This window comes from Delphinapterus leucas, chromosome 8 (genome assembly GCF_059928025.1).
Source record: "Delphinapterus leucas isolate spDelLeu-1000000601 "Yukka" chromosome 8, BTC_Dleu_Yukka2, whole genome shotgun sequence".
Classification (NCBI taxonomy): domain Eukaryota; kingdom Metazoa; phylum Chordata; class Mammalia; order Artiodactyla; family Monodontidae; genus Delphinapterus; species Delphinapterus leucas.
In genome coordinates, this window is record NC_143136.1 from 44,632,810 (window position 1) to 44,659,188 (window position 26,379).

At 35.5% G+C, this 26,379-nt stretch overlaps 1 protein-coding gene across 9 annotated transcripts in view; it reads right to left on the bottom strand.

Moving 5' to 3' along the window:
- PMS1 (PMS1 homolog 1, mismatch repair system component) overlaps positions 1 to 26,379 on the bottom strand; it is a 98,489-nt gene that overhangs the window by 70,479 nt on the left and 1,631 nt on the right. For all 9 annotated transcript variants that reach the window (XR_002643698.2, XM_022567240.3, XM_022567244.2 and 6 more), the window contains 3 exons: positions 22,590 to 22,741; positions 19,558 to 19,740; positions 9,994 to 10,096 (listed from right to left, as the gene is read on the bottom strand). Coding sequence is in view for 8 of the 9 variants with exons in the window: in XM_022567240.3 (XP_022422948.1) it covers positions 9,994 to 10,096; positions 19,558 to 19,740; positions 22,590 to 22,721 (418 nt within the window). In the remaining variant the exon portion in view is untranslated. The remainder of the gene's footprint in view (positions 1 to 9,993; positions 10,097 to 19,557; positions 19,741 to 22,589; positions 22,742 to 26,379) is intronic.

Genomic DNA, 26,379 nt, shown 5'->3' on the forward strand with positions numbered 1-26,379 from the left:
AGCAAACCCTAACACACTGTTGGTAGAAATGTAAATTGGTGCAGTCACTATGGAAAACAGAATAGAGGTTCCTCAAAAAACTAAAAATAGAACCACCATATGATCCCGCAATTCCACTCCTGGGTATGTATCTGAAGAAAACAGAAACATTAATTCTTAAAGATACATGCACCCCAACGTTCACAGCAGCATTATTTATAATTGCCAAGATATGGAAACAACCTAAGTTGCCAAGATATGGAAACAACCTAAGTGTCCAACCACAGATGAATGGATAAAAAAGATGTGGTGTACATATAGAATGGAATGCTACTCAGCCATGAAAAAAATAATGAAATTCTACCATTTGCAACAACATGTATGGACCTAGAGGGTACTATGCTTAGTGAAATAAATCAGACAGAGAAAGACAAATACTGTATGATTTCACTTATATGTTGAATCTAAAAACAACAACAAATGAATGAAAATAATAAAACAGATTCACAGATGTAGAGAACAAAATATTGGTTACTAGTGGAGTGAGGGAAGGGGGAGGGGCAAGATAGGAGTAGAGGACTAAGAGGTACAAACTGCTTTGTATAAAAGAAACTACAAGAATATATTGTATAGCACAAGGAATATAACCAGTATATTATAATAACTTTAAATGGAGCATAATCTATAAAAATATTGGATCACTACATTGTACACCTGGAACTAATATTGTAAATCAACTATATTTCAATAAAAAAAGAAAAAGAAAAAACGTTGAATAAAGGTATAAAAGTTATATTGCTTAAATATCAGGTTAATAATTAGCTTTTGTTGGGGAAAAAAACATGAAATTAGTACTGGATGCTTTCTCAAGGCCATAAACCGTTAAGTCTGTGTTTTTTCAAACACTGAGCAACTTTTAAAACTACCAGTCACCAGCTAACCCCGACTTATTAAATCAATCTCCTCACATGATTCTAATGAATGTACCGCAGGGTTGAGATACAAAGCACTGAAAAGTCAAACAAACAATTTAGTGCACGGTTTCTCAAACATTTACTGTGGGGGCTGACTGGTGCATTTCAAGATGTGTAGCTGCATCCCTGGGCCTCTACCTACTAGATACAATCAGCACCCAATCCACTTGTGACAATCAAAAATGTCTTCAGAAAATGTCAAATGCCTCCTGGTGGGGGTAGGAAATTGCCCTTGGTTGAGAATCACTGATTCAGTATACAGCAACTAGCATTAAAAACAAACAAACAAGAAAAACTAAAATACAAATAGACTAAACGAGAACAAAAATAGAATGCATCACACATAGTAAGTGTATATATTGCATTAAGAATTTTTGTTTTGATTAGATTTGTATAAACTGGGTTGCTATGTAAAATGTATTTCTTACTGTGAATTGGAATCAAAAAACCTGAAAGTTGCTGCAAAGGTCAACCTTTGACCTACTGCTCATAAGAAATGGCAAAAACACAAAGAAATGACAATCAAGAGGGAAATATAAGACTTAGAAGCCTAGCATAAAATCAGGAGTTCTAGGAAGAGAAAAAGAAACAAATGCAGATGTAATTAAATAAATAATAGAAGAAAATCTTCGTGAGTCAAAGGCTTGAGTGCAGGTTTCAAGAGCTTAGAGCATTACAAGTAGGAATTAAAAAAAAAAAAAAAAAAGACACCACATTCCACTGGAAGTCCTAAATTTTAAGGAGAACGGAAAGGTTTTCCAAACCTTCAGAAAGCATAAGTTCCTTATGAGGAAAGACTAGCACCAAATTTGTTATCTATAACAGTAGAAGACAACCTCAAACTACTTAGGTGTAATTAAGAAACTTACATCAAGATATGATATGTATATGGGCAAAATGTAGACAGTTTGGGACCTGCAGGGATTTGAAAGTATATCAACCAAAGTGTATATGATGAAAACAGTGGAGGATGAACACTAACCAAGTGACAGTTATATCAAAACAAGAGATTTCACAATAAGAGAAGAAAATAAACTTGGTGATCAAAGAATCTTAAGACCTGAATGTAAACAGAAGATGGCAATGTAGCTGGCATTTACAGTATAACTGTTAAATAAAGATTTTTAAAATGTAAGAGATATCATGTTGGGGAAATCCTACCAATAGCTTGGAACTCAGTGTTTTAAATGATTCTTAGTAACATTGGGTAATAACTGCAGAAAAGAGTTAGGAATAAAGAGGGATAAAGCTTACAGGGTCCTATATAACCTTCACTATGGCTATCTTCTTTCCTCTCAATGTCCTTCTTTCTGTTATTCCAGCGCATCAGATTTCTTTCCACCTGAGGGCTTTTGCACACGTTCTATCCCCTACCCTTTGCATAGCTAACTCCTTTATCAACCTTCAGTCTCAATCTCAGTAACACCTCTTTAGAGAATCCATTCCTGAATGCCCTATCAAAGGCTGTTGCTCCCAAAGTTAAATCACGTTTTATGTCTTCCTAGAAATGATCAATATTTGAAAAAACTTGTGTCTGCCTCTTCTTTTAGAATACAAGGAGCATGAGAGCAAGTAACTGTCTACCATGTTTGCCATTAAATCCCCAGCACTGCAAACAATGACTAATAAGCTGTGGGCAATTAACTAAAAATTTTTGAACAAATGAATGAATGCACTGAAGAAAGAAAATAAAATAAATAAGGTAGTAAGTAGAAACTTTGTTTAAATTGTTTCTGTAGTTAAAGAAGCACACATTGTATTTTTATAATTTTTGAAAGGGAATTTACTATAAAAGAAAAAAACAAAGAAAACAAGGTTAGGGAAAAAAAGATCTTTGTGGAATAGGACCAAAGGAAAAGCTGTATTTCTACTTTGCTCACACCTGATGTTTTTCTGCTTTTTTTCTCTTGATTAGGTGCTTCATTAGCATATCACAGTCAGCCTTGCATATCAGTGGGTTCTGCATCAGCGGATTCAACCAACCACAGATCCAAAATAGTTGGGAAAAAAAAAATCTAAAAAGTTCCAAAAAGCAAAACTTGAATTTGCTGCATGCAATGGCAACAATTTACATAGCATTTACAATGTATTAGGTATTATAAGTAATTTAGAGATGATTTAAAATATATGGGAGGATGCACGTAGGTGATATGTAACTACTACACCATTTTATATAAAGGACTTGAACATCTGAGAATTTTGGTATTCGCAGGGGGCCCTGGAACCAATCGGATACTGAGGGATGACTGTACTAACAATTTAAAGTGTTTTTTTTTTGGCCTCCCTCCATTTTTATGTAGGGTATTTTCTTGGCCTAAATGTACATGTCACTTCCACCAAAGAACAAAAGTCCTAGGAACACCACAGTAGTCCTCACTAGTAACACCGTGGTGCTGGTATTCTCTGCCTTACGGAAGTAAAAAAGCTACTGTTAAGTTCTGAGGTAAAGCTGACAGATCAAGGAATGCACGCAGAACAAGTATGCACTCTGCCTCCATTGCTAAACAGAGGTCACACTCACAAAAGAATTCACATCACACCCTGTTCTGAAACTTCTTATGCCTTCTGCTCATCTCACGCTACATTCTCCCTAGATTTTTCCTCCACTCCAACAGCTTCAGCTGCCTTTCATATGCCAATATCAAAACTGTAAGAAACACCATACTGTTATGAAACTCTAAAGAAGATAAAACAGGCCAATTAAAGTATGCTACAATGCCTTAACAACAGTCCCATGCAACACAGAACTAGTCACACCAGACTTTCATGCTTTGATATTACTTTTAACTAGCCCCATGGATAAGGCAATTTCCTCTGGTGTCTTCAATTTCAATGCTTGGCATGTGACAGCAATCCTTTTGTATTTAACGCAGCTTTTTTCACTTGTGGCTATTTTCCCTTTTTAGGTCTCATAAAGCATTTGTTGCTTCAGAAAGAAAATACAAAATTGTTGTTTATGCCTGAAATCAACACACAAATTACAAACAATGCACAAAACTGCTTGTCCAAAAAGGATTTGAGGAAGCCATTTATTATAAGCCACAACCTGTTTTCAGAGATGTCAAAACGTGCATCTTATAATTAAGATATATATCTGAGACCTATAACACTCAAGTTATATACAGATGCTTATTCAAAATTATTACCTGGATATCCCAAAGATACCTCAAATCACCACACACAGACCTGAACTCATAATCTTTCTTCTTGAGTCTGATACTACATCTATCCTCCCTTTCTCACATAACACTGACATCCAACAGTTTCTAAAAGCAGGTACTCTAGATTTCCTCTACCTCTTACTACCAATATTGTTTAAGTCACCTAGCCCTATCCATTCTATCCCCAAAATATCTCTCAAATTTATGTCAAGTTCCTTCCTTCTCCTCAAACCTTAGTTCAGGATAACATCTCTTACAGTAAGACATAAATTACGGCACGAGTTATAATGTCTTACTGGTTAATTTTTTAAATAGCATGATATCCATCCTCTACCTAAAAAGTTTCAGGGGCTCATCACTGGTTGCAAGAAAGGGTACAAACTACTTACCATGATAAAACAGGCCCATCATAACCTAATATCCAAGCTACCATTTTCTTACCTAATCTCCTGCATCTACTACCTCCAAACATTCTCACAGAACTTTGCTATGTCATTCTTAGTATACCAGTTTATCTACTTTATTGGCTTTTTAGCTATACTTCTTTGTATTATTTTTAGTGGTACATTTTTTAGTTCTAGAATTTTCATTAGGTTCTTTTTTAGAATTCCATTTCTCTGCTGATATTCTCCACCTTCTAACCAATTGACCATCTTTTCCTCTAAATTCTTTAACAGTAGTTTTAAAAGTTCTTGTCCCTAATTCAAACATCTGCAAGTTTGCTTATATCAACTATTTTTTCTCTTGACTATGAACCTCACTTTCCTTTCTTCATGTCTCTCAATACTTTTATTTTCATCAGACATAATATATAAAAGAACAACAGATATTGAAATAGATATTTCCCCCCAGTGAACGTACTTCACTTTCTCATCAAACAGCTAGAGTGAAGAATAGATCTCTTCAATATATAATTAGAGGAGTTCATCTGGGTTGGAGCTGAGTTGCCCCTTTATTTAGTTCCAGTTCACTTCTGGTTTCAAATGTCTTGAGGATGGAATCAGGTCTCTCTCTGCCTCTAGCAAGGCTTTGGGATCTAAGTACTGTAAGACTTTAAGATATTTCTCTCTCTAGCTCAGTCCCAACTTTCTTCACCACTGCTTACTCAGCAAAAGTCCTGATGAGATTTGGCTTCTTGGGTGAACTAGCTCTGTGTTTGAGGATTCTATCCTCCAATCTGTCATGTCAGCTCAAATGTGGCTAATAAAGTTCAGCTGGTTTCTCCTAGGGCCATAAAAGATCCCGTGTCTATAGTAGGCTTGCTCCTTTGCATGCCTATGCCTCCAGGCTCAGTTAATGCTCTCAGGGATACAAGCAGCCACCAATCTCTTTGTGCCTAGGTGCACCTAAGAAGGGTCATCTTCCTCTTGAACTTGGTTCATTTAATTTCTTTGTGACACAGTTCTCCAATGAGTTTTTAAAAATACAAGATTAAAAAAAAATACAAGATTTTAAATTATGTGTTTTCCCCCTCTTTGTTACACAGAGAGCAATGGTCTTCTGAAATCTTCTAGAGCCATCATTCTTCTCTTATTGAAAGGTTATGCTCTCACCCCTCCTTACTACCATCTTCAAACTCAAATGTTATCTTTTCTGAAAAATTCGCTCACCTTCCTCTAGGCAGCTGGTGGCTTCTTTTTACTGTCATTGCCTGTTTACTCATCTGTGTTCTCCACTCGTCTGTGAATTCCTTTCACTCACCTGTGTTCTCCACTAGCCTGTGCAAATATAATGACATACACTGTAGCTGTGGACAGATGGTGGGAAAGGAAGGTAGACAGAAATCAGTAGGGCGAAATATGTGTTCATGAAAGGAAAAGATGTATGTTGGCTTTTAAGTATATCTCTGCATCCAAGACCACACTGTACCTAATCCATATATTAATTGATAAATTATTGCTTCAACAGCTAAAACTGTTTTCTCTGAACAAACTGAGAATTACCAGTAAGCCAAGAATTATATATATGTTCAAATAAAACTTAATGATGGAAAATTTTGCTGATTCCAAATGAAATGTATATCCTTAAAAAAAAGTACCAAGTAATACTGGCCAATAGGGAGGAGGCCCTAGTATACTATCATGTTTTACAAGAGAACTGCTCAGCTCTCTAACTTTAGCACATTCTATAAACACCAGAATTAAACTGCAGTCTGTAATATGCTCTCTGTTATATTTTTACATGACTCTATGTTATGCCATTTATAAAAGCAGCTATTTATATTCCTAATGTAAAGAGGTATGATTGCTTGACTGTATCACAGTTTTCTTCAACTATTTAATGAATAAAGTTCCATTCTCAACATGAAAAAAAAATCCTTCAACACCTGCACAATCACACATAGCAGGGATTTACAAAGAACATGATGCATTACTCTAATAACAGAGTAGGGAAAGGATATACCCTGATCACAGTACTTTAAATATACTACTTTTGATATCTGAGAAATTCCTAAGGCAGAAGTACTAGGAGGTGTTAAAAGAATTTGTCCAGGAGGGTAAATCAACTTAGAAAGCTTAATGCTGATTATCTAGGGTAAAGAGAATAGAAGCGATGACAGAAAAAAGATACGGCCAAAACAAATAATTTAGTCAGAGTTCTTGGTAAAAAGAATTTAAAAGCTAGAAGTTTATTTTTACATTTCTTGTTAATTTTAAAAATGTCTTAGAACTGAACAGAAGGGTAATTTAAAATGACATTCTATTAAACACATAAATCATTTTAAATGATTAAATTAATCCATAAAACAAATACCTACATCTGGAAAAACCAGAACTGGAATCTCTAGTAAAACTATTCTTAAACATTTTAAAACATGTTTTAAAGGAGTAATGGATTTTCCAATGCCTAAGAAAGATTTTGTCGTAAGTTGTCCCTGCATCTACAGTTAGGCTATCTACAGGTGTCATCATCCTATCAGATGATATGAGGAGTAACTGCTAAGCAAGTATATTCACACCACAGCAGAAATTAATCTACAAGAACCCTAAATGCACAGGTATTAATTAGGATGGTTGTACTGTAGTTTTATCTTACACAGAAAATATTTAAATGACAGGTGGTGAAATGTGAGTCTGTGATTCAATCACTCAAAAACTATCAGCACTAAGGCAATATAAATGTAAAAGACTTTTGAAAGTGCTTGTGGATTTTTATATGTCTACACAGCGCAATAAGAAACTAAGAGTTTGACTTTTTGTTGTTTTCCTAGGCAACCAGCTGTAATTGGGGGAAAAAAGTGAGTTACGAAAGGCAGTGACTGGTTTCGCAAATGTTGACCTTCTAAGTGGGTAGTTTCTTAAGATAAAAGGAATATGCTAAAGAAAATAAGGTTCATTTACTGACTGTAAAATTTCTTAATATGCTTATGTGGTCTCACTAAAGTAGAGAAGACTCACGTCAGCAAGAAAAAAAAATCAGTAAGCGACTGGGCAAAGATCAGAAGGATACCATATTTAAGGATTGTTATTTCATAGTTCCCATGGAGATGGATACAGAAAAGCATGAGCAGTATGAGTGATGCAGAGCCACTGGCCATCCAGATTAGACTGGCTACTACCAAGATAAAAATAAATACAATTAAGTTTTATAAGGTGACTAGATTACTTCAAAGTACTCCATAGGCTAGCCACTCAAATATCTCCTAATGGTTTCTTAATCTCAACTCTCAAGAACTGGGGTCAGAGCATTTCTGAATAGGGACAATATTAAAAAATGCCTTCTCCTTGTCTTTATCTTCAGTACATAAAAAAGAAAAAGAATCACAATCTATTACTTTTAATTAAAACATGTACAATATAATACATCAAATTAAATCACTATTAGACTTGAGCTCATTTTTATTAACTGAATAAATGAGAAAAAAGTGTGTTTTCTTAAGAATTCCTATTAACTCTTTTTTTTTTTTTTTTGCAGTACACGGGCCTCTCACTGTTGTGGCCTCTCCTGTTGCGGAGCACAGGCTCCATAAGTGCAGGCTCAGCGGCCATGGTTCACGGGCCTAGCCGCTCTGCGGCATGTGGGATCTTCCCGGACTGGGACACGAACCCGTGTCCCCTGCATCAGCAGGCAGACTCTCAACCACTGCACCACCAGGGAAGCCCTATTAACTCTTTATGTAGATGCAAAAATAATTCTTAATGGGCAAAAGTAATCAGTACCTAATTTGAGGATTTATAAAATAAGAGAAAGGATGAGAAAATTTGGTATCAGTATTAAGATACAAGAAAATAAATTTCAATGAAGACAAAGAGCAGTCATTTGAAAAAAAAATAAATCCAATAATTTAACATGAAAACTGGAGGAAGGAACCACAGAAAAACATATAGTGCTTTGACAGGGAGATCAGCTCAGTGCTTTGTGACCACCTAGAGGGGTGGGATAGGGAGGGTGGGAGGGAGACGCAAGAGGGAGGGGATATGGGGATATAAGTATATGTATAGCTGTTTCACTTTGTTATACAGCAGAAACTAACACAACAATGTAAAGCAATTATACTCCAATAAAGATGTTTAAAAATATATATATAATGCTTTGATAAATTACAATGAGGAACCCAAAAATTTTAAATGAACTTACAACAAAATTGGAAGGACAAATAACAAAAACAAACCCCCAACAACAACAGAAGTCCCTTTTCAGATCTAATCATTCTTTTGCACATGACTCTAAACAGGGCATATCTTTAATATTCTCTCAAATTTATAGATCCCATTACCAGAAGTTAGCAGCATGAAAACAATTAAAGGAAATATGTGAAACTCAAGCCTGAAGAGATTTTTTTTCTTTAGAAGTAAATAAGTAGTAGAGAAACTTAAAAATATGTCAATTAAAACATACTAAAATTACATAAGTGTATAAAACACTAGAGAACTAAATTACAGGACCTCCCTAGCAGTCCCGTGGTTAAGACTCTGCGCTTCCAATGCAGGGGGCGTAGGTTCAATCCATGGTTGGGGAACTAATGTCCCACAGTCCGTGTGGTGTGCGTGGCCAAAAAAATAAATAAATAAATAAATAAATTTTTAAAGTTAAAAAAAATGTAAAAAAAAGAACTAAATTACAAATAGAATATTATATTTATATATGATATAATTTATAATATATTTATTTGCTTCAAATAATATAGAAAGGAAGGAAGTGGCTGAGAGTATTAGATGAAACATTAGTAATGAGTTGATAACTATTGAAACTGAGTGATGGGTACTCCATTCCAGGGTCCTCAACTCCCAGGCCGTGGACCGCTACCAGTCCACGGCCTATGAGGAACCAGGCCGCACAGCAGGAAGTGAGTGGCGGGCGAGTGAGCGAAGTGTCATCTGCCGCTCCCCATGCTCGAGTTCACCCCCACCCCCACCCCCACGCCCATCTGTGAAAAAACTGTCTTCCACAAAACCGGTCCCTGGTGCCAAAAACATTGGGGACCACTGCTCTATTCTATCTACTTGTACATATGTTTGAAGTTTTCCATAAACAGGTATATTTTAAATTAATTATTTAATCATAATATCTTGACAGGACGGTTTATTATCATGATTACTAAATCAATAATGTTTTAGGCATTTAAAGAAATTATCCTTCATATGTAAAGAAGACACTAGTGATCCAGGATGCAATAGTAAAACAACTGCTCTTAAAGAGTTTTACAGAATAACTAATCCATATTGTCGCTCAAAGTCTTTCACACAGTTCCTCTTGAGGACAACTCTATGTATTTAAAAGATTAGCAGGTAAAGTAAGGCTGAATGTTCACTTGGAAGTTAACCAGCCTTTATCAGAAACAAACCCAAAGCAATACATTTGAATTTAAGGAGTAAACAATTTTTTTTAAAACAAACAAGACAGAAAAGGCAAAGAATGCTACAAAGCTTCTCTCTTACCTTGACCAAGATGTGATGGTTTTTGAGAAATTATGTGGCCACTGCCATCTAAAACATACTGGGTGCTAAAATTATCAGCAGCAGTCCTTGTTGTAATTAAAACCTGGAATAAAAAAAACTCTACTAAAATTATGATTTTAGTTATTGCAGTGGGCTTATTGTAAAATGAGATTTAAAATAATAATTATATATTTCCTTGATTGATGGAAGTTTTACTTAATAAGGTCCTACAACCATTTCTCTTGAAATATTCCTTAGAGTTACACTAATAAGCAATAGGTTAGCTTACATTTTCTATGTTGCAAATTACCGATTTTTATTTCAAATATTTTACTTTAATTAAAACATACACAAATCAGTATACTTGAAATGGCTATTTCTATTGTATGTATTAAATGACTTACATCTGTAAAATCAAATCAACTGCATTAGGGAAGCTTGCTTTTTAACAGACAATTCCCATAAATTTGTTGGCAAAGTGAAAAATCCTTTTGTAAAGTGATCATTCCCTCCTTCCTTTATATTCTGATAAAGCTGCACTTCTCTATTTCAAGTTAATGGTTCAAAAGAATAAAAATAAATAAATTATACATATATGTATATTTATGTGCAGTTTTCTTAAACCCAAGCTGTGAACTCATTGTTTTAAATGTAAAATTTTTATCAATTAAAAAACTAGCATTAAAACATGTAAGAAAGGATTCCATTCAGCATGAAAATATTTCCTAAGATGTTACAGTCATAGAAATATAAATTTTAAGAACGTCTGAACTCTTCTGAGCCATCCTCACCCTCAGCTTTCTATTTACCTACTTTGTGAGATTACTAGAAGTGTACATGCTATAACAGTAGTAAAACATTCCATTATCAGAAAATACCATAGGTGGGGAGTGGGAATGCTGGCAAAAAAAAAGCAGGGTGGATTCAGAAAAGGGTAGCCTCCTCACATTTCTAGTGAGTAATGTTGATCCAAAACTGGGAGCAATCTTTCTCAGCCATCCATGAACTCAGCAGAGCTAGCTTAAAATAAATCTATATAATTTAGAAAGAAGCCACAAATATACAGCTCCACTGTTGGAACTCATCCAGGTCCAGTTGGGTCTACATTTAATGGTTCTGTCACCAAGTCCTAACCATGCCCTGATTTCTGGTAGGCCAAATGGCTCTGTGGAACATGTCGGTACCATGAAGGGAAAACCAGAGTCACCACAAAATAAATTTGGTTTCTCTAGCTTACAGTCCTAGTAGAGTCTATTAGGTTCTGTCTAAGGGTGACGTCCATAAAATCCTTATTAGAGGCTCATTGCTGCAGGCTGCTATTTCTGTCAAAACTGTTCCCTCAAAGAGTTGTACCTGAAACAAAGTTGTGAGCCTCTGTATACTCTTAAGTGATTATTCTACTTCTTCTAAAAATATATTCCATGGTTCAAAAGTTGTATTTTAAAAGTTTTCCTGATAACCAATCTCAATCTTCCTACCTACATCCCAACTCTATTGTGTCCAACAGTGATTTCCTCTAGTAAAGTTTGTTTAAAACAAAGAAGACAGAAATTGCTAGAGATTTTCTTTCCTGTTTCTAATTTAATTACTCTATGACTGTCCCTTTAAAAACAATTCTACATTTAACCAACCACTTCTCCAAAATGCCAAGGTCAACTGAATTCTATTTCTATTCTCCAAAGAGCTAGCCACCTGACCTAAAGCTGGTGTCACTGAGCAAAGGCAGCCCTGAAACTCTGAGTTCTAGTACTAACCCTGCCAGTGGCTTGCTAGATGGTCCTGAATAAATGATTACACTATCATTTTCAGAGGACGGTGATGATAAGATGAAGATGATGCTAATACTTTATAAGGTTACATGGGTTTTTGTGTTAACTACTTAAGGGCATTTTACAGATATCAACGTGTTCATCCTTTAAACACATTAGTGAATAATAAATATACTCCAGCCAAGATAAACTGAAGTGCTAAAAAACAAAATAGGACCTTAGTGGTCATAATGTAACATTTATGTTATGGTAAAAAAAAAAAAAAGAGAACACAATATTGTTTTCCAATGTCAAATTTTAAAAAACTAGAATGTTTAGGGTACTATGAAATTTATTTAGATAGGAAATGCTTTGCAATTCACTTCAAAAGACAGTGAAAGATAACACGCCTAAGCACGTTTCACAAATTCATGAAATACAGTGTGTTCCTCAAAGCAAAAAATTGTATTTCAAGAGTTCATTTCATCATATGACCCTGTGTCCTGGGCAGGAAACCTTTTTTTGGATGAGGCACAGGTTCAGAATGTGTTAGCTGTGAAGCAGCTAACACATTCGAATCTGTAGCAACTCCACCATCAGGAGCATCTCCAATATTACAAATTATTACTGGTGCTTCCTACCAGAGACACTGAGGAATTGTGGCAGTGAAAGAATCTAGTGGTGTCAAGAAAAGAAATAAATAAATTTATTTTAAATAATTTTAAAATGAGAGGTTTATTTTAAAAGAAGTTTTAGAAGTCCTTAGATGTTATATTAGTTATCAGTTATTAAAAACTGACTGTCTGGTCCAGTTACTGAGTTTCAAGAAATTATAGTACTATTACAAAGTTAAAATTACATAAAAGCATTTAAATTTTAGATAAGCACAATTTTTCTCAATGTTTTAAAAAGAAAGTAAATTGAAAAGCTTAGGGTGTATCCTAGCAATTCATGAGAAAAAAATATCCTCTCTTGACAAAAATTCATTGAAGATAATCATATTAAAGTTTTGTGGGGGTTTTTGTTTTGTTTTGGCTGACTTTTGGACAAATACTTTGGCACAAAAACACAAATCTGTAAACTAAGGTAAATGGTCCTCATGATTCAGCTAAAATGTGGACTGTGCATGGATCACTGAAATGTCTTTTTCTTTCTCTGTGTGAGTATGCCTGCCTGCCTGTGCATAACTATACTATGATTTCAGAGCCTTCCTCCAGATAGTCCAGTGAGGGAGACTAGCAACAGGGAGATCTTGGCCCTGGCTTTTCTCCTTTCAGCAGAGTTTTATTATTTGTGAGAAGGCTGCATTTATTTAGGAAGCAGGATATACCAAGTGTTTCAAAAATCCTGTGCCTATTCTAATTAAAGCCCTACCACAATGGCTCTAAAGGACACAGGAGGTATCCTACACTGTGGAACAGGAAGCAGGAAACAGCAGAATGAAGCTAGAGGCTTCCCTCTACTACTCTTTTACAGCTATGTGGAACCACAAATAAGGGCATCACAACTCCCATCTTCGCTATATGGAACCACAAATAAGGGCACCCCAACTCCCATCTTCAAAACAGAATGACTTAGCTTCTCATTCTGCCCCCCTTCAGCCATGGAGGTTTAATGTAACATAAAACAAAAACAAATCTATACATCCCTTTTCATCTCATCACAAAATGTATAATGAACTTGATAGATCAAAATAACACATAGCACATTATAACCACTTTAAAAAATTTGGATGAATGAATCAATAAACATGAGTTTTATGCAAGAGGATGGCTGGCAACTCTTCTAATTCTTCCCAAGGAAAAACAAGAGAAAAAAAGTGAACTTAAGCTACAGAATAAAGACCATTGGTGAGAATTAGAAGGAATTTACCTAGGAATGGCGGTTAAATTTTAGAAAGGATTTCCTGAAAATGTTGAGGAGTCTGCATAAACTTTGAAAGTTAAGGTGAAATACTGCTTACCAACAAGAGAATGAGCAAGCCTGATGACGCCATCACCTTACGTGATACAGACGCATGCTACTTTTCACATTCAAGTCCAGAATAAAAATAACTTTCATCTTCATGGTACATGACCATATTCTAGATACTTTAACACATATTATTTCATTTAACTCTCAAATCATTATCTGCACTTTATAGATTAAAAAAAAATTGGCTCTCGGAAAAGTCAACCTGTTTTATGCCTTTGGCCAACTCTCTTATTTAAACTCTTGGAAATGATAATTAGGCTTCTGAATCTTCGTCCAGAGTGTGTTCTAATTTGAAGAAAACAAAACAAATCAAAACTGTTTTGTATTCCTCTGAAAACTGAGATGTAATTTAGCCTCCATTTAAAATCTATTTCAAAAAACTTACACGAGTTTCTCATACATCTCCTTGGAGAAAAAAAAGATCATTTTTAACATAATGTACACAAAATATCAGCCTAAAAGGAAATAAAATCTTTTATTGTGTGTTTTATTATGTAACAGGAAGAATATATACAAAGAGTCTTCTTAAAAAATTTTATGAACAGGTCAAAACAGGATTTTCACTATCTCTAGCTCATTCTAGTCAGTATGCTTAGTAATTAGTATCAGGAATTTAACACTGAAGACTGACAAATATCCCAAGATTATTGCTCCACAAACAACAATAAATTTCAAGAGAAGTTATGCTTGATGATACAATTTTTAAAAAACCATATCAATTTGTTTCAGTCACTGACACCTTCATCACAGATTATGGAAGCAGTAATTCCAGTTTTAAATACCAATAGATCACTCTGTAGATATAAATTTTTTTTTTTACTCTTTTGGACTGTTTAAGATTGGAAGTCATTTTATAATTGACACATTAGGAAAACTGCCCATTCTTTTAAAATGTATAAATAAAAAAACAGAATTAGACGTATTTTAAATTTCTTCACCCAATTTTGCTGAAAGTCTACTTAATTTTTTCTTTTTATAACTAAAATTATTAACATCTTTAAAATAATCTAACAAAAAATAATTTCAACAGTTTTGGGTGATGGCTGTTTAACAGTGTGACAAAACTATACACCAATTTCATATTATCAATCTACTGAGTCTGAGATGATTTACATCTGTATGACTTTAAATTATCTACATCAGTTAGTTTGGCAGATAAAATGACCAAATCACTAATTTTTATTATGTAACTGCAATCTCTATCCAAAGATTTTCAAAATAAGTTGGAGCCTTTAAAATAAACATGCAACTTCTACACCTGAAACTTCAATTCTTTCTGAATGGTAAAGAATATTGTTTAAAAAGTTGAATTTTTTCCCCAAAAAAGCACTCATTAATTTGCCTTGCTGAATAACAATTTTTAATTTTTAAATGTAATTGACCTTAACAACCAGGTATTACTTTCTGTGTTTCTGAAATACTATTCAGAACCCTCCCATATAATTTTTAACTTGACTACCCCTTGATAACCTCTCTATTAAGCACTGTGGGCCCGAGTATATTTATTATTTTAATATGAGGTTTTTTGTGGGGGTTTTTTTGCGGTACGCGGGCCTCTCACTGCTGTGATCTCTCCCATTGCAGAGCACAGGCTCCGGACGCGCAGGCCCAGCGGCCACGGCTCACGGGCCCAGCCGCTCTGCGGCATGTGGGATCCTCCTGTACCGGGGCACAAACCCGCGTCCCCTGCATCGGCAGGCGGACTCTCAACCACTGCGCCACCAGGGAAGCCCCAATATGAGGTATTTTTAAACTTATAAATACCTTTATAACCATGCTAGTAAGAAAGCAGCATGACCTACTGTGGAAAACTCATTACTGAGAGGCATGAAATTGTAAATGAATTGTTGGCTTTGCCATGGATACATTATGTGTCTCTAAACAGGTCACAATTTTCATATTCCATTTACTTCACTGTGCACAGTTCCTCTGAAGTAAACTACTTAGCACAGAACCCTGCATACAGCAGATACTGAAATACTAGCCGGCTGATTATTAGACTGTGTTTTGAAGTTGGGGTGAGAAAACCTGGCATTTGGCTTCACAAGACCTCGTTTTCCTTATCAGTAAGATAAGGAGACTAAACCATAAAAGACTGAGATGGAGACCAGCACTGGGGAGTGCTCCAGAGATGATCACTTGTGGGGGCAGGGCAGAAAGAGAAGTGAGGCTGTGCCATAGTCACAAGGCCTTGGCAGACCCCAGGGGGGCACTCTGGAGCAGAAACAGCATGGCAGAGCTGCTTCTGAATTGGAATAAGGCCTTTACAACCCTGCATCAACTAGTTATTGGATGGCAGGTTGCCCTGTATGAGGTGGGTAAGGGTCCACTACTGATACAAGAGGCCCCTGTATAAGAAACAATCAAATCTAAATCATCAAAAAATCTGTGACAAAATAGTACTTACTGTAAGATTCCATTCAAATCAAGTTCAAGTACAGGTATGACTAATCTATGTTGATAGGGATCAGAATAGCCATTACCTTTGAGGTGTACTAAATGGGAGGGGACATGACAGAAAACTTCAGGGATGCTGATAATGGTCTAAATCTTGATCTGAAGTATACATACATAAATATTCACACACACACACACACACACACACACTCACACTTATCTATGGGTGATTTTCCCAAAGACTTACAAGAAAAGAGAGTCCACAAAATACTGGAATATTTTCTAAGATAAACACTTGACATTGCAATATGTAAACTGAACGTAATTTTTTTAAAGCTTATAGTTTTCTATTATTGTGATACTTTGACAATTTTTTTATTCCTTTTGTGATTTTGATGAACAAAATTATTTTAAATATTTATACTTAAGGCATTCAAATGCTTCAAAAATAAAACAAGGCAAAATGATAAACCTGGATATCAAGTGGGCTTAAGTAATCAAATAAAAAAACAAGATAGAGAGTATCGCAGGATAAGGACTTGCAAAACTGCCATCTAAAATCAGAACTACAGTGAAAATTTGGAGAAATCATGGCTGATGTACAATGTATTTTAAAAGACTAAGTATAGTACTGCCACCTAGCAGACAAAGTTGATAATGACCAACTTCAGTTCTGAAAGGTTATTATATACATCTTATAGAAAATACAGAAACGCTGAACAATATATTATTCAACGATACTTGCCAAAATAAGGCTTAACAACTATAACTATCTGCCAAATTTGGACGACTGCTAAAAAAGCGAATACTTTTATTCTCAAACAAATTATATGATTTCTAAAATAGCCACTGAGAACTCCAACAATAGTACTAGCACTGGGAGCTTCAAAGCTTCCTTGGTACAAATCCCACCCCATTTTAAAAACAGACTCTGTACAAGATTCTAGGGCTATAGGTTCCCATACACAGTCTCTGGGGATAAAAATGGGCAATGGCCAGTTGTACCCTCTAGTTGCTCTTCCCTAAAATCTATCTGGAGACTCAGTGAACTCTAAATAAAGCAAGAGCTGAGAAAGATAGAGAAAGCACACGGTGTGCTAGATTTTGGATAGAGATTTTAAGCAGAATGCACTTAACGAATGACAAGGTCTTTCCTTCTTTAGTGATGTCTGAACATCTGGATTCTAACAAGCAAGGGCCCTTAGTCCTCTGTGCCAGAATAGCAAAACCTCCCACTTTAACCTCTACCTCTTCCCCAACCCACAATTTTTCTTTCTTACATAGGCATCAGCTTACAGAGTCCCGAAGTAAAGAGTAAGTGAATACCTAGCTGGGGCCCTTTCCACAGAAAACAGAAAATCTACACTTTGCCAGCATTCTAAAGGCAAAAGGGCCAAGGGAAAACCAAAATAAGCCTGAAGAATATATCATTGCTGGGGAGACTAGGCTACTAAATACATAAAGAAATAGCAACAGTATCTCATGTGCTTGCCACTTTTCTGGGACAATACGTATAAAGTCCTATCATTTTACTGCACCTGTGCACGCTCACCCAAACAGGGTCTGCCAGCCTAAGCACAAAAGAAAGGATACACAGCCACTGGGCAAACTTAGGTAGCTAAAGAGATCCTCACAATTACCATGTCACTCACTGGCACACAGATACTATCACACTATAAAACAGAGCCTAACACACACAGAATAACAGTACAGCACAAAGAAACTAGTGATCAAACATAACTGAGATACATGGAAATGAAGAGATCAAGGTTCTAGATGGGCTTTGCCACAAACTAGTTATGTAACTTAGGGCAGAGGCAGTGACGTATAATTGGTACTATGCAATGGAGTGGGTCAGGCACTGAACTTAAGGGTTCATAGAAATTGAAAACATCTAGCAATTAGGAGAGCAAAGTTCTAGCTAGGGTTTAGCTCAAGTCAATGCACATCTCTAGAGCACAATCCAGTTATCTGTACTGACTAGAGTAGTATTTCCAGAGTGCATTCCACAGCACAACAGAATAACAGTGATATGTGTCTCAATAAAAGAGTTTCATAGTCAAGTAAGTGCAGGAAATGTCTGTACTATAAACCACCAACCTCAGAGATTCACAATGCACTTTAGTACAGTAAAGGCTCTGAGAAGTGCTTATAGTTAAGGTACCTGTTTAATTTTAATACTTTTCCAAGTCAGTGGATCACTAAACCATTTTTTCCTCTTATTAATGTTACCACTGAAAAACACTCTTTGCCATTCCTCAAAAAATTAAACAGAATTATAGTAGTCCCCCTTTATCTGTGGGAGGCATTTTTCAAGACCCCCAATGGATGCCTGAAACTGCAGATAGTATCAAACCCTATATATACTATGTTTTTTTCCTATGTATACATACCTAAGACAAAGTTTAATTTATAAATTAGGCACAGTAAGAGAATACCTGAATTGCTGGCATCACCGCTCTTGCACTTTGGGGCCATTAGTAAGTAAAATAAGGGTTCCTTTGAACACAAGCACTATGATACCTTGACAGATCTGATAACCCAGATGGCTAGAAAGTGACTAACAGGCTGGTAGTATATAATACGTGGATATGCAAGACAAAGGGATGATACACGTTCCAGGCAGGACAGAGCAGAACTGCACAAAATTTCATCATGCTACTCAGAATCGTGCACAATGTAAAATTTATGAATTATTTGTGGAATTTTTCCACTTAATATTTTCCGACAGTGGTTGACTGTGGTAACTGAAACCATGGAAAGCAAAACCATGGATAAGGGGGGACTATTGGACCATTTGGTCCAGCTATTCCACTTCTGGGTATATACCCAAAAAAGTGAAAGCAAGGACTCAAACAGACATCTGTACACCAATATTCACAGCAGCATTATTCACAAGAGCCAAATAGTGGAAACAACCCAAATGTCCATTGACAGATGAATGGATACAACAGAGTATCATTCAGCCTTAAGAAGAATGAAATTCTAATACATGTTACAACATGTATGAATCTTAAAAACATTACGCTGAGTGAAACAGGCCAGACACAAGATGACAAGTAGTGTATGATTTCAATTATAAGACATACCTAGAACAGTCAAATTCATAGAGACAGAAAGCAGAATACTTACCAGTTACCTGTGGACAGGGGAAAGGAGAATAGAGGTTTATTGTTTAATGGGCATAGTTTCAGTTTGGGATGATGAAAAAGTTCTGGAGATGGATGGTGGTGATGCCTACACAACAATGTCAATGTATTTAATACCATTGAATTGTACACTTAAAAATGACTAAAATAGTAAATTTTATGTATATTTTACACAATAAAATGTATATTTTACGCAATAAAAAAAAACTCTTTGCCAAATTCTGGGTAAGTTGTCTCTTAATTCTAATATTGTGTTATTATGAAACCACTAAAATAGTCAATACAAATTACCTCACCTCAGCTACACAACAAATGGACCCCAAGGCTTCTCCACGAAAACCGTAAGTTGTCAAATTTTCAAGATCTTCATGACTTCTTATTTTTGAGGTATAGTACTTCATTGCCATCACGGGTGCATCATCAGCCTTGATACCCTCACCATTGTCTCGCACCTCAATCTTATCAAATCCATAGTTCTCCTATGAAAGTTAAACAGTACTTTTAGTATATAAGGACATTAAACTATTATCACATTTACAAACAGAATGTAACACAAGTGAAATGGTTTTGTCATTTATCTATCTTTTATGGAAACTTAACATTTAAGAAGTAAGAGTTTAAATTCTTAATTCTACCAATTCCTAGCTATGGTACTATGGGCAAGTCCCTTATTTTCCTTGCACTCAGATTCAACTATAAAATAAGGAGATCAGTATGATCTTCAAGGTTCCCTAGAATTGTTTCAGTATGATAGGTATCTATGTTTAAATTTATGTTTAAACTTGCCCAGAAATATTCTTCTAAGTTATATACACTTTGTATATATAATCTCTCAAATAAAACAGATTACCATCACCATCAAAAACACCACCTGGGGGCTTCCCTGGTGGCGCAGTGGTTGAGAGTCCGCCTGCTGATGCAGGGGTTCGTGCCCCGGTCCGGGAGGATCCCACATACCACGGAGCGGCTGGGCCCGTGAGCCATGGCCGTTGAGCCTGCGCGTCCGGGGCCCGTTCTCCGCAACGGCAGAGGCCACAACAGTGAGAGGCCCACGTACCGCAAAAAAAAACCCCAAAAAAACACCAGCTGGTTCTACCCGCCAAGAGTCTAGCAATCATCATTATTCAATCTGATTTTTAATACTTTGTCCCTGAACTACTTATTGCTTTCATAAATAAATAAAAATCTGCTACATTATAGCTTTCTAATTTTCTTTCTGCAAATAGTCACCTAACAGACTGCTGAGAAAATATAGCTAACTGGCAATCTCAGAGTTTTTAATTTGAAAATGGAGGGAAAAAAACAAATCATAGCTTAATATTGGTAATTTAATACTAAAAATATGCATACATAACAAATACAAAGCCTAAATTCCTAGAGTGATCACACTTTCTATGAATACCATATTCTAAATTTGGTAGCAAGCTTCTATCATAAGCTTTACTTCACAAAGTTTATGTGTATGGCCTTAAATGCATGTTATAAAGGGAAAAAAAAATCTTCCTACAATTATAATGACTCTGCTATTTAAAAATAATACTTTTTAATAACCTAGAATTATATACTGTGTCATTACTTTTTAGATAAATTAGAAATAAAAGGTGTTGGGGGGAGACACCTAAGATTTAGTTTCTTATCTCTCCCTCGATCTAAAAATTATCTTTCTGGGAAGAGCTTGTCTGCTTCATTTTATAGAAAAATAATTATAGAAATGCAAATCTTTCAATATAAATAAGAACTGCAGGCACTTGAGTAAAATAACACAAAGATCTGTTTAAATGTTTAAAATAATATCTACATGTTTAATTTACTAATTACGAAAACATTCCTAGTCAGAACAGTTATTACTGTGTGAAACTATAATAAAACAGATCTTATTATGTAAAGCAACAGACTTGTTTATTCTAAAATTCTACAAAGCAGGAACTGGCAAATGTCAAGAGACTTAAATATGCAGCAGGATAAAAATGTGTACTTTAATTTACTTTTTAAAGAGGACTTCTGTTGGCTCTGTAAAACGATTTCTAAAAACTATGTTTTTCTTCCAAGAACTTTGAGAACAAGACATATGTTTGCCTGCCTAAGATTCTTAAGTTAAATTTGTCAGATATAATTATATAATCCTATTTAAGTATTATCAACTGTATTCTAATCAGACTGAACTGACTACATAAAATGTCTAAGAAAATGTCTTTCTTTCGGTTTAATTTAATTTTTTCATGTTTATAAAGCTTTTACTATATTATTTAAAACCAAAGTAGCGGTTTGATAGACTATAGAACAGCAGTTCTCATCATCAACCAGAAACTTGTTAGAAACACAAAGTTGGGGGCCTTACCTAGAATCTGAAATTCTGCGGCCCAATAACTGTTTTAACAGACTCCCTAAAATTACTGATGCACCCAAATGTTATGAAAACCACTGGCATAGAGGAAAGATCCTGAATGAGTTTTAGAGTCATAAAGACCTGGATTGCAATCTCAGCTCCAGTACTTACTACTTACATGACTTTGGGAAAGTTCTCAGAACCTCAATTATTTATAAAATGAGTATAGCAGTAGCTAATTAATAGAGCTTTTACAAGGAGCAAATGGGTAACATATATATAATATATGCATATGTATATGAAAAGGGAAGGTCTCTTTCCTACAAAGATATTCATATCAATAGTCTTTCTAATGCCATAATACCAGAAATAATATGAATATCTGATAATTAGGAGATTACAAAAAAATGTATTCTTACGTTCGCTCAAATTTATTTACCATTTATGTACCAGATACTGGACAGGTATAGAGGACACAAAAAAATATAGACCTTACCTCCATGAGCTAGTAACTTATAACAGGGGAGGTAGACCTGAAGACTAATTGTAATAAATCATAATAAGAGTCATAAGTCATTATTAACTCAAATGATTTAATATGTAGCACTTAAATTTAAAAATGTGAAAACTATGAACAAGGGACACAGTTCTGAAATAAAATTAGGTAGAAAAAACAAAATGCAAATGAGAATATATAAAACAAGTAAACACAAATAACCAAGGATAAGTATTAGAAAATACGGACAAACTAATTTCATGTTTTATGTGATAGAGTCCTTTAGAATAAGCTTTCCTTTATAATTTCCTTTAATGTTACTGTAACACTGATCTAAATTAAAACTTATTTTTAAGAATTTACTCTTAAACAGGACAAGGGGTTCAATGTCCTAAGAATAATTTACTGTTATATAAAGAAAAGAAAGGTAATAATTGTAAGGAGAAAACATCTGTCCAACCCTTTTTTGCTTTAAAAGTACTTGGCAGCATCTCAGGGACACTCACCAGTTTAACATCTATGCTTGTGGCACCAGCATCCAAGGAGTTTTCAATGAGCTCTTTTACGACACTGACCACTGAAGTGATTATTTGAGAACTGGAAAGGAGGCGAATCGTTGCTGCCGGCAGCTGTTTCATTCTAGCTTTTAGCAGAGTAGCTAGAAGATAAAATATAAATTGTAAAAATAAAAATTGTTAAACATTCCTAACAGAACTGATAGCAACAGCAGCAATAATAGCAACGCATATTTATTGAGCCTCACTGTATGTCAGGGTCTACTGTTAAGCACATACAGTATTAAATCATTTATTTCTTACGAATACCCTTTAAAATAGATGCCATTATCATCTCCATATTATAAGACTAAGGCACAGAGAAATCTGTTGGTAAATCACACTATGTTACTAATTAAAGAATGATAAGAATAATTGTGCAATAAGTGTAATATATGATGTGTCTGGCTAGGAATCACCAGATGGTGCTGTCAACTGTTATGCAGATAATGTCAGTCATGTGCCTTAATGGCAGTTGCACTTGAACATCATTAGTCATCTACACATTTTGATGAATTACAGTATCTCTTTCAATTATTGAGCTCTTTTAGAGTTAGGAAATCCAGACTCTAGAATTACTCTTAATCTAAACTAGTCATACTCAGACATATCATATCAGATTACTATCCTATGCACTGCTGTGTCTAAAACATCTTTCTAGTCATGTGGCTCCCCAAAGCCAAATTATGATAAAGCTCAAACCATATGCTGGCATTCAAGGTCCTTTACATGCCGATCCAACTTGTACATCCAAAATCTCTCTGCCAGTAATTGTTTTAGCCATGAAACCCTTTGTCTGAAACCTTTTCAAACAAAGAAACAAAAAAATTTCATATGGAAATCACGTATGTAAAATTTGCAGGGAGTGGGGTTTGCAACTACCTTAATGCCTAACTCAGAAAAGATTTCAGGCAAATAAAAAATACTAGCTTGACAACATGCAATTCCTCTAGAGTCATGATTTTATTTGACAATAAAATGGTGGGGGGAGGGGGAGGAGCCCTAGGTACTTCCTTAATTTACCATGACTAGTTACATGCTCACATGATGATCTGACCCTATGGAATCTAGATCCAAACGAAACAACAATGCCAAAGACAAACCAAACCAAATAAAAAGTTTCTGTTTAGGATTCTTTCTCAGGCAACTTAAGACATAAAACAAGCAGAGTCACATAAAGTTTAAGAATAAGTAACTGAGCAAGAAATGGAGTTTAGCCATTACAATGATTACATAAAATTTTAAGGGATGCATTTCTGGGAAGAAGTCAATATACTGAGTTCTGAATGGTGTTAACTGTTCACAATTCATAACTATATTTTGCTTTGTACAAGGCAAAGCTGATTAACACAATGGGAAAATATGCCACTAATTATTATTATACACTAATAGCTATATAATGTTGAGGAAGTTAAAATTAAACTCTAAAACTCAATCACCTAACCTAAAATAGAGATAATAATGATATCATATGGTTGTGGTGAGAAGTAAATAAGATAATGTATACAACGTATTATAGTGCTTGGCATATATATGCTAAAAAATCCCAGGATCTCTGGACTAAATTGAGTTCCTCCAAACTACATGAATACCACACCCCCCAACACACTTCTAACTCCTAGCCCCACAGGAGCTAACCCAGTGCTTGGTATCAGGTTAGGCTTAGGTTTAAGAAGTCTTCTTCCTTAGTTTGAGAGTCCCAGGGATCTAAGAAAAACATTTATCAAGCAAGCTTTGGCGTATAAACCTAGCCTCACCTCAACCTTCCCTCCTTCTGCAGAGATTAATTAATCTCTTTATTAATCTCATCATCTTTGTCTCATTCTCTATAATCTCTCTTCCAAAATCTTCTATTTCTCCCCAGCAAGTCCCTAATTTCATCCCAATCTTCCCCCTCTTCTAGTTTACTTAGATCAAGGCAGACCACAGCATCAACTCTATCTTCACACACTTTACCTCCTCCACCATACTGTGTCCTTTGGTTTCTTAAAATGTCTCCACCTCTACCCATGTTCTTCTTCACTCAGTCTCAGACCAATGTCTTTCTTCTAAACTAACACTTTCACCTAGTTTCTTTATCTAGTCCCATCCCTCCTCCAGGCCTCTTGGTCTTGAAAACAAAAACAAAAAATTCTTCCCTCAACCTTATTAACTCTATGATTATCTTCTTTCTTTATGAAGCCAAACTTGAATAAGTAACCTGTATTCACCGTCACCAATTCCCTATCACCAACTCACTTCCAAAACCCTTGCAAAGCTTACACAACCACTGTTAGGATTTTGTTTTCTTCAAGTTCACCAATGAGATCTTAAATCATCAAATCCTTTTCTCAGGATTCACATTCCTTGATATCCCTGAAGCACGTGACATTGATGATACTGCCTATTCTCAAGGATTATACCATCCATCAATACCTCTTGGATCTCTTCGTGTTTTCTTCACTCTCTTCCCAGAAAAATGGGCATTCCCTAATTCTTCTCCCCTCTTCTTATATACCCAAAACCCTATAACCTTAGATGTTATAGAATAACATCTAAATCTACATCTCAACAGTGATCTCTCTCTTCCCGAGTTAAGACAGGCATTTCTTACAATCAGTGTCATTACTACCTCAAAATGTTTATAAAATAGAACTTATCTTCTTGTTCCGCCCTCCATACCTCCCACTTAACTTTGCTATTTCTCTTAATAACTCACTGTTCTTAGTGACCAAGTCAAAAACTTCAATCTTCCTTTGCCAGCAATCCCGCCCTATTTGCACCTCCACTTTCTCCTAATGCAATACTATCTATCATTCTAGACCCGGTTTCAATATCATTTGTAACATGGTCCTTTCTGATCACCCAACCAGGAATGACCCTTTCCTCCCATTCCGAAAGAACTTGGCTTATCACACCCCTGTCCTGACCTATACAACCTCTAAATGCACGGAATTATATACTTCTGGATGCAACACAGAGTAATCAGAGTACTTCACTCAAGGTGAGTACTTCATAATTATTAATGAAGTGGCCACGAAAAATAATTTTATCGGCACCTACCTCATGCCAAAGTAAAACATTAGGAAAAGTGACCTCCTTCCCATCAAGTCACCATTGCCTTAACTCCTTCCCTTTATGTATTCTATTTTAACTGGACTCCATATCATCCCCTTCATCACTTGTATCTCCTAACCAGGCTTTTTTCTAGAATCCAGGGCCTTATTTCCAACTACTTTCTAAATATCATCATTTAGATGACTGAAAGGCACCCTAAACTCAGCATGTCCCAAAGAGATCAGATCTTTCTGTAATTAAGTGTCTTTCTTGCTATATTTATTTGATAATAAAAATAACAGCTAACATAAGTTACTTAAATATATATAATTATTCCAGTTAATCCTCACAACAAGCTTATGTATAGTGTCATTCCTCTATCACAAACAGGATTTAAAAGCTTGATCGCTTGTTCCAAGATCACACAACTATTAAGTGACAGATGCACACCTGCATATTTTGTCATGTTTGACTCCAAAGGCTATGCTCATCCAGTCTCACAAAGCAAAATTAGAAACCTTGAGTCATCCTTGAAATTCTCCTCACTCTCTACATCCTGCCACCCACTCCTGCCTCTCTTACTACCTAAATATTTCTCAAACTAGTTCTTTCCTCTCTATCCCTATGGCTACTGCCTCTGTTAAGCCCTTCAACAATTTTCCCCTGACCTATTGCAATAACCAGCTAATTGACAGCTTGCCTGGAA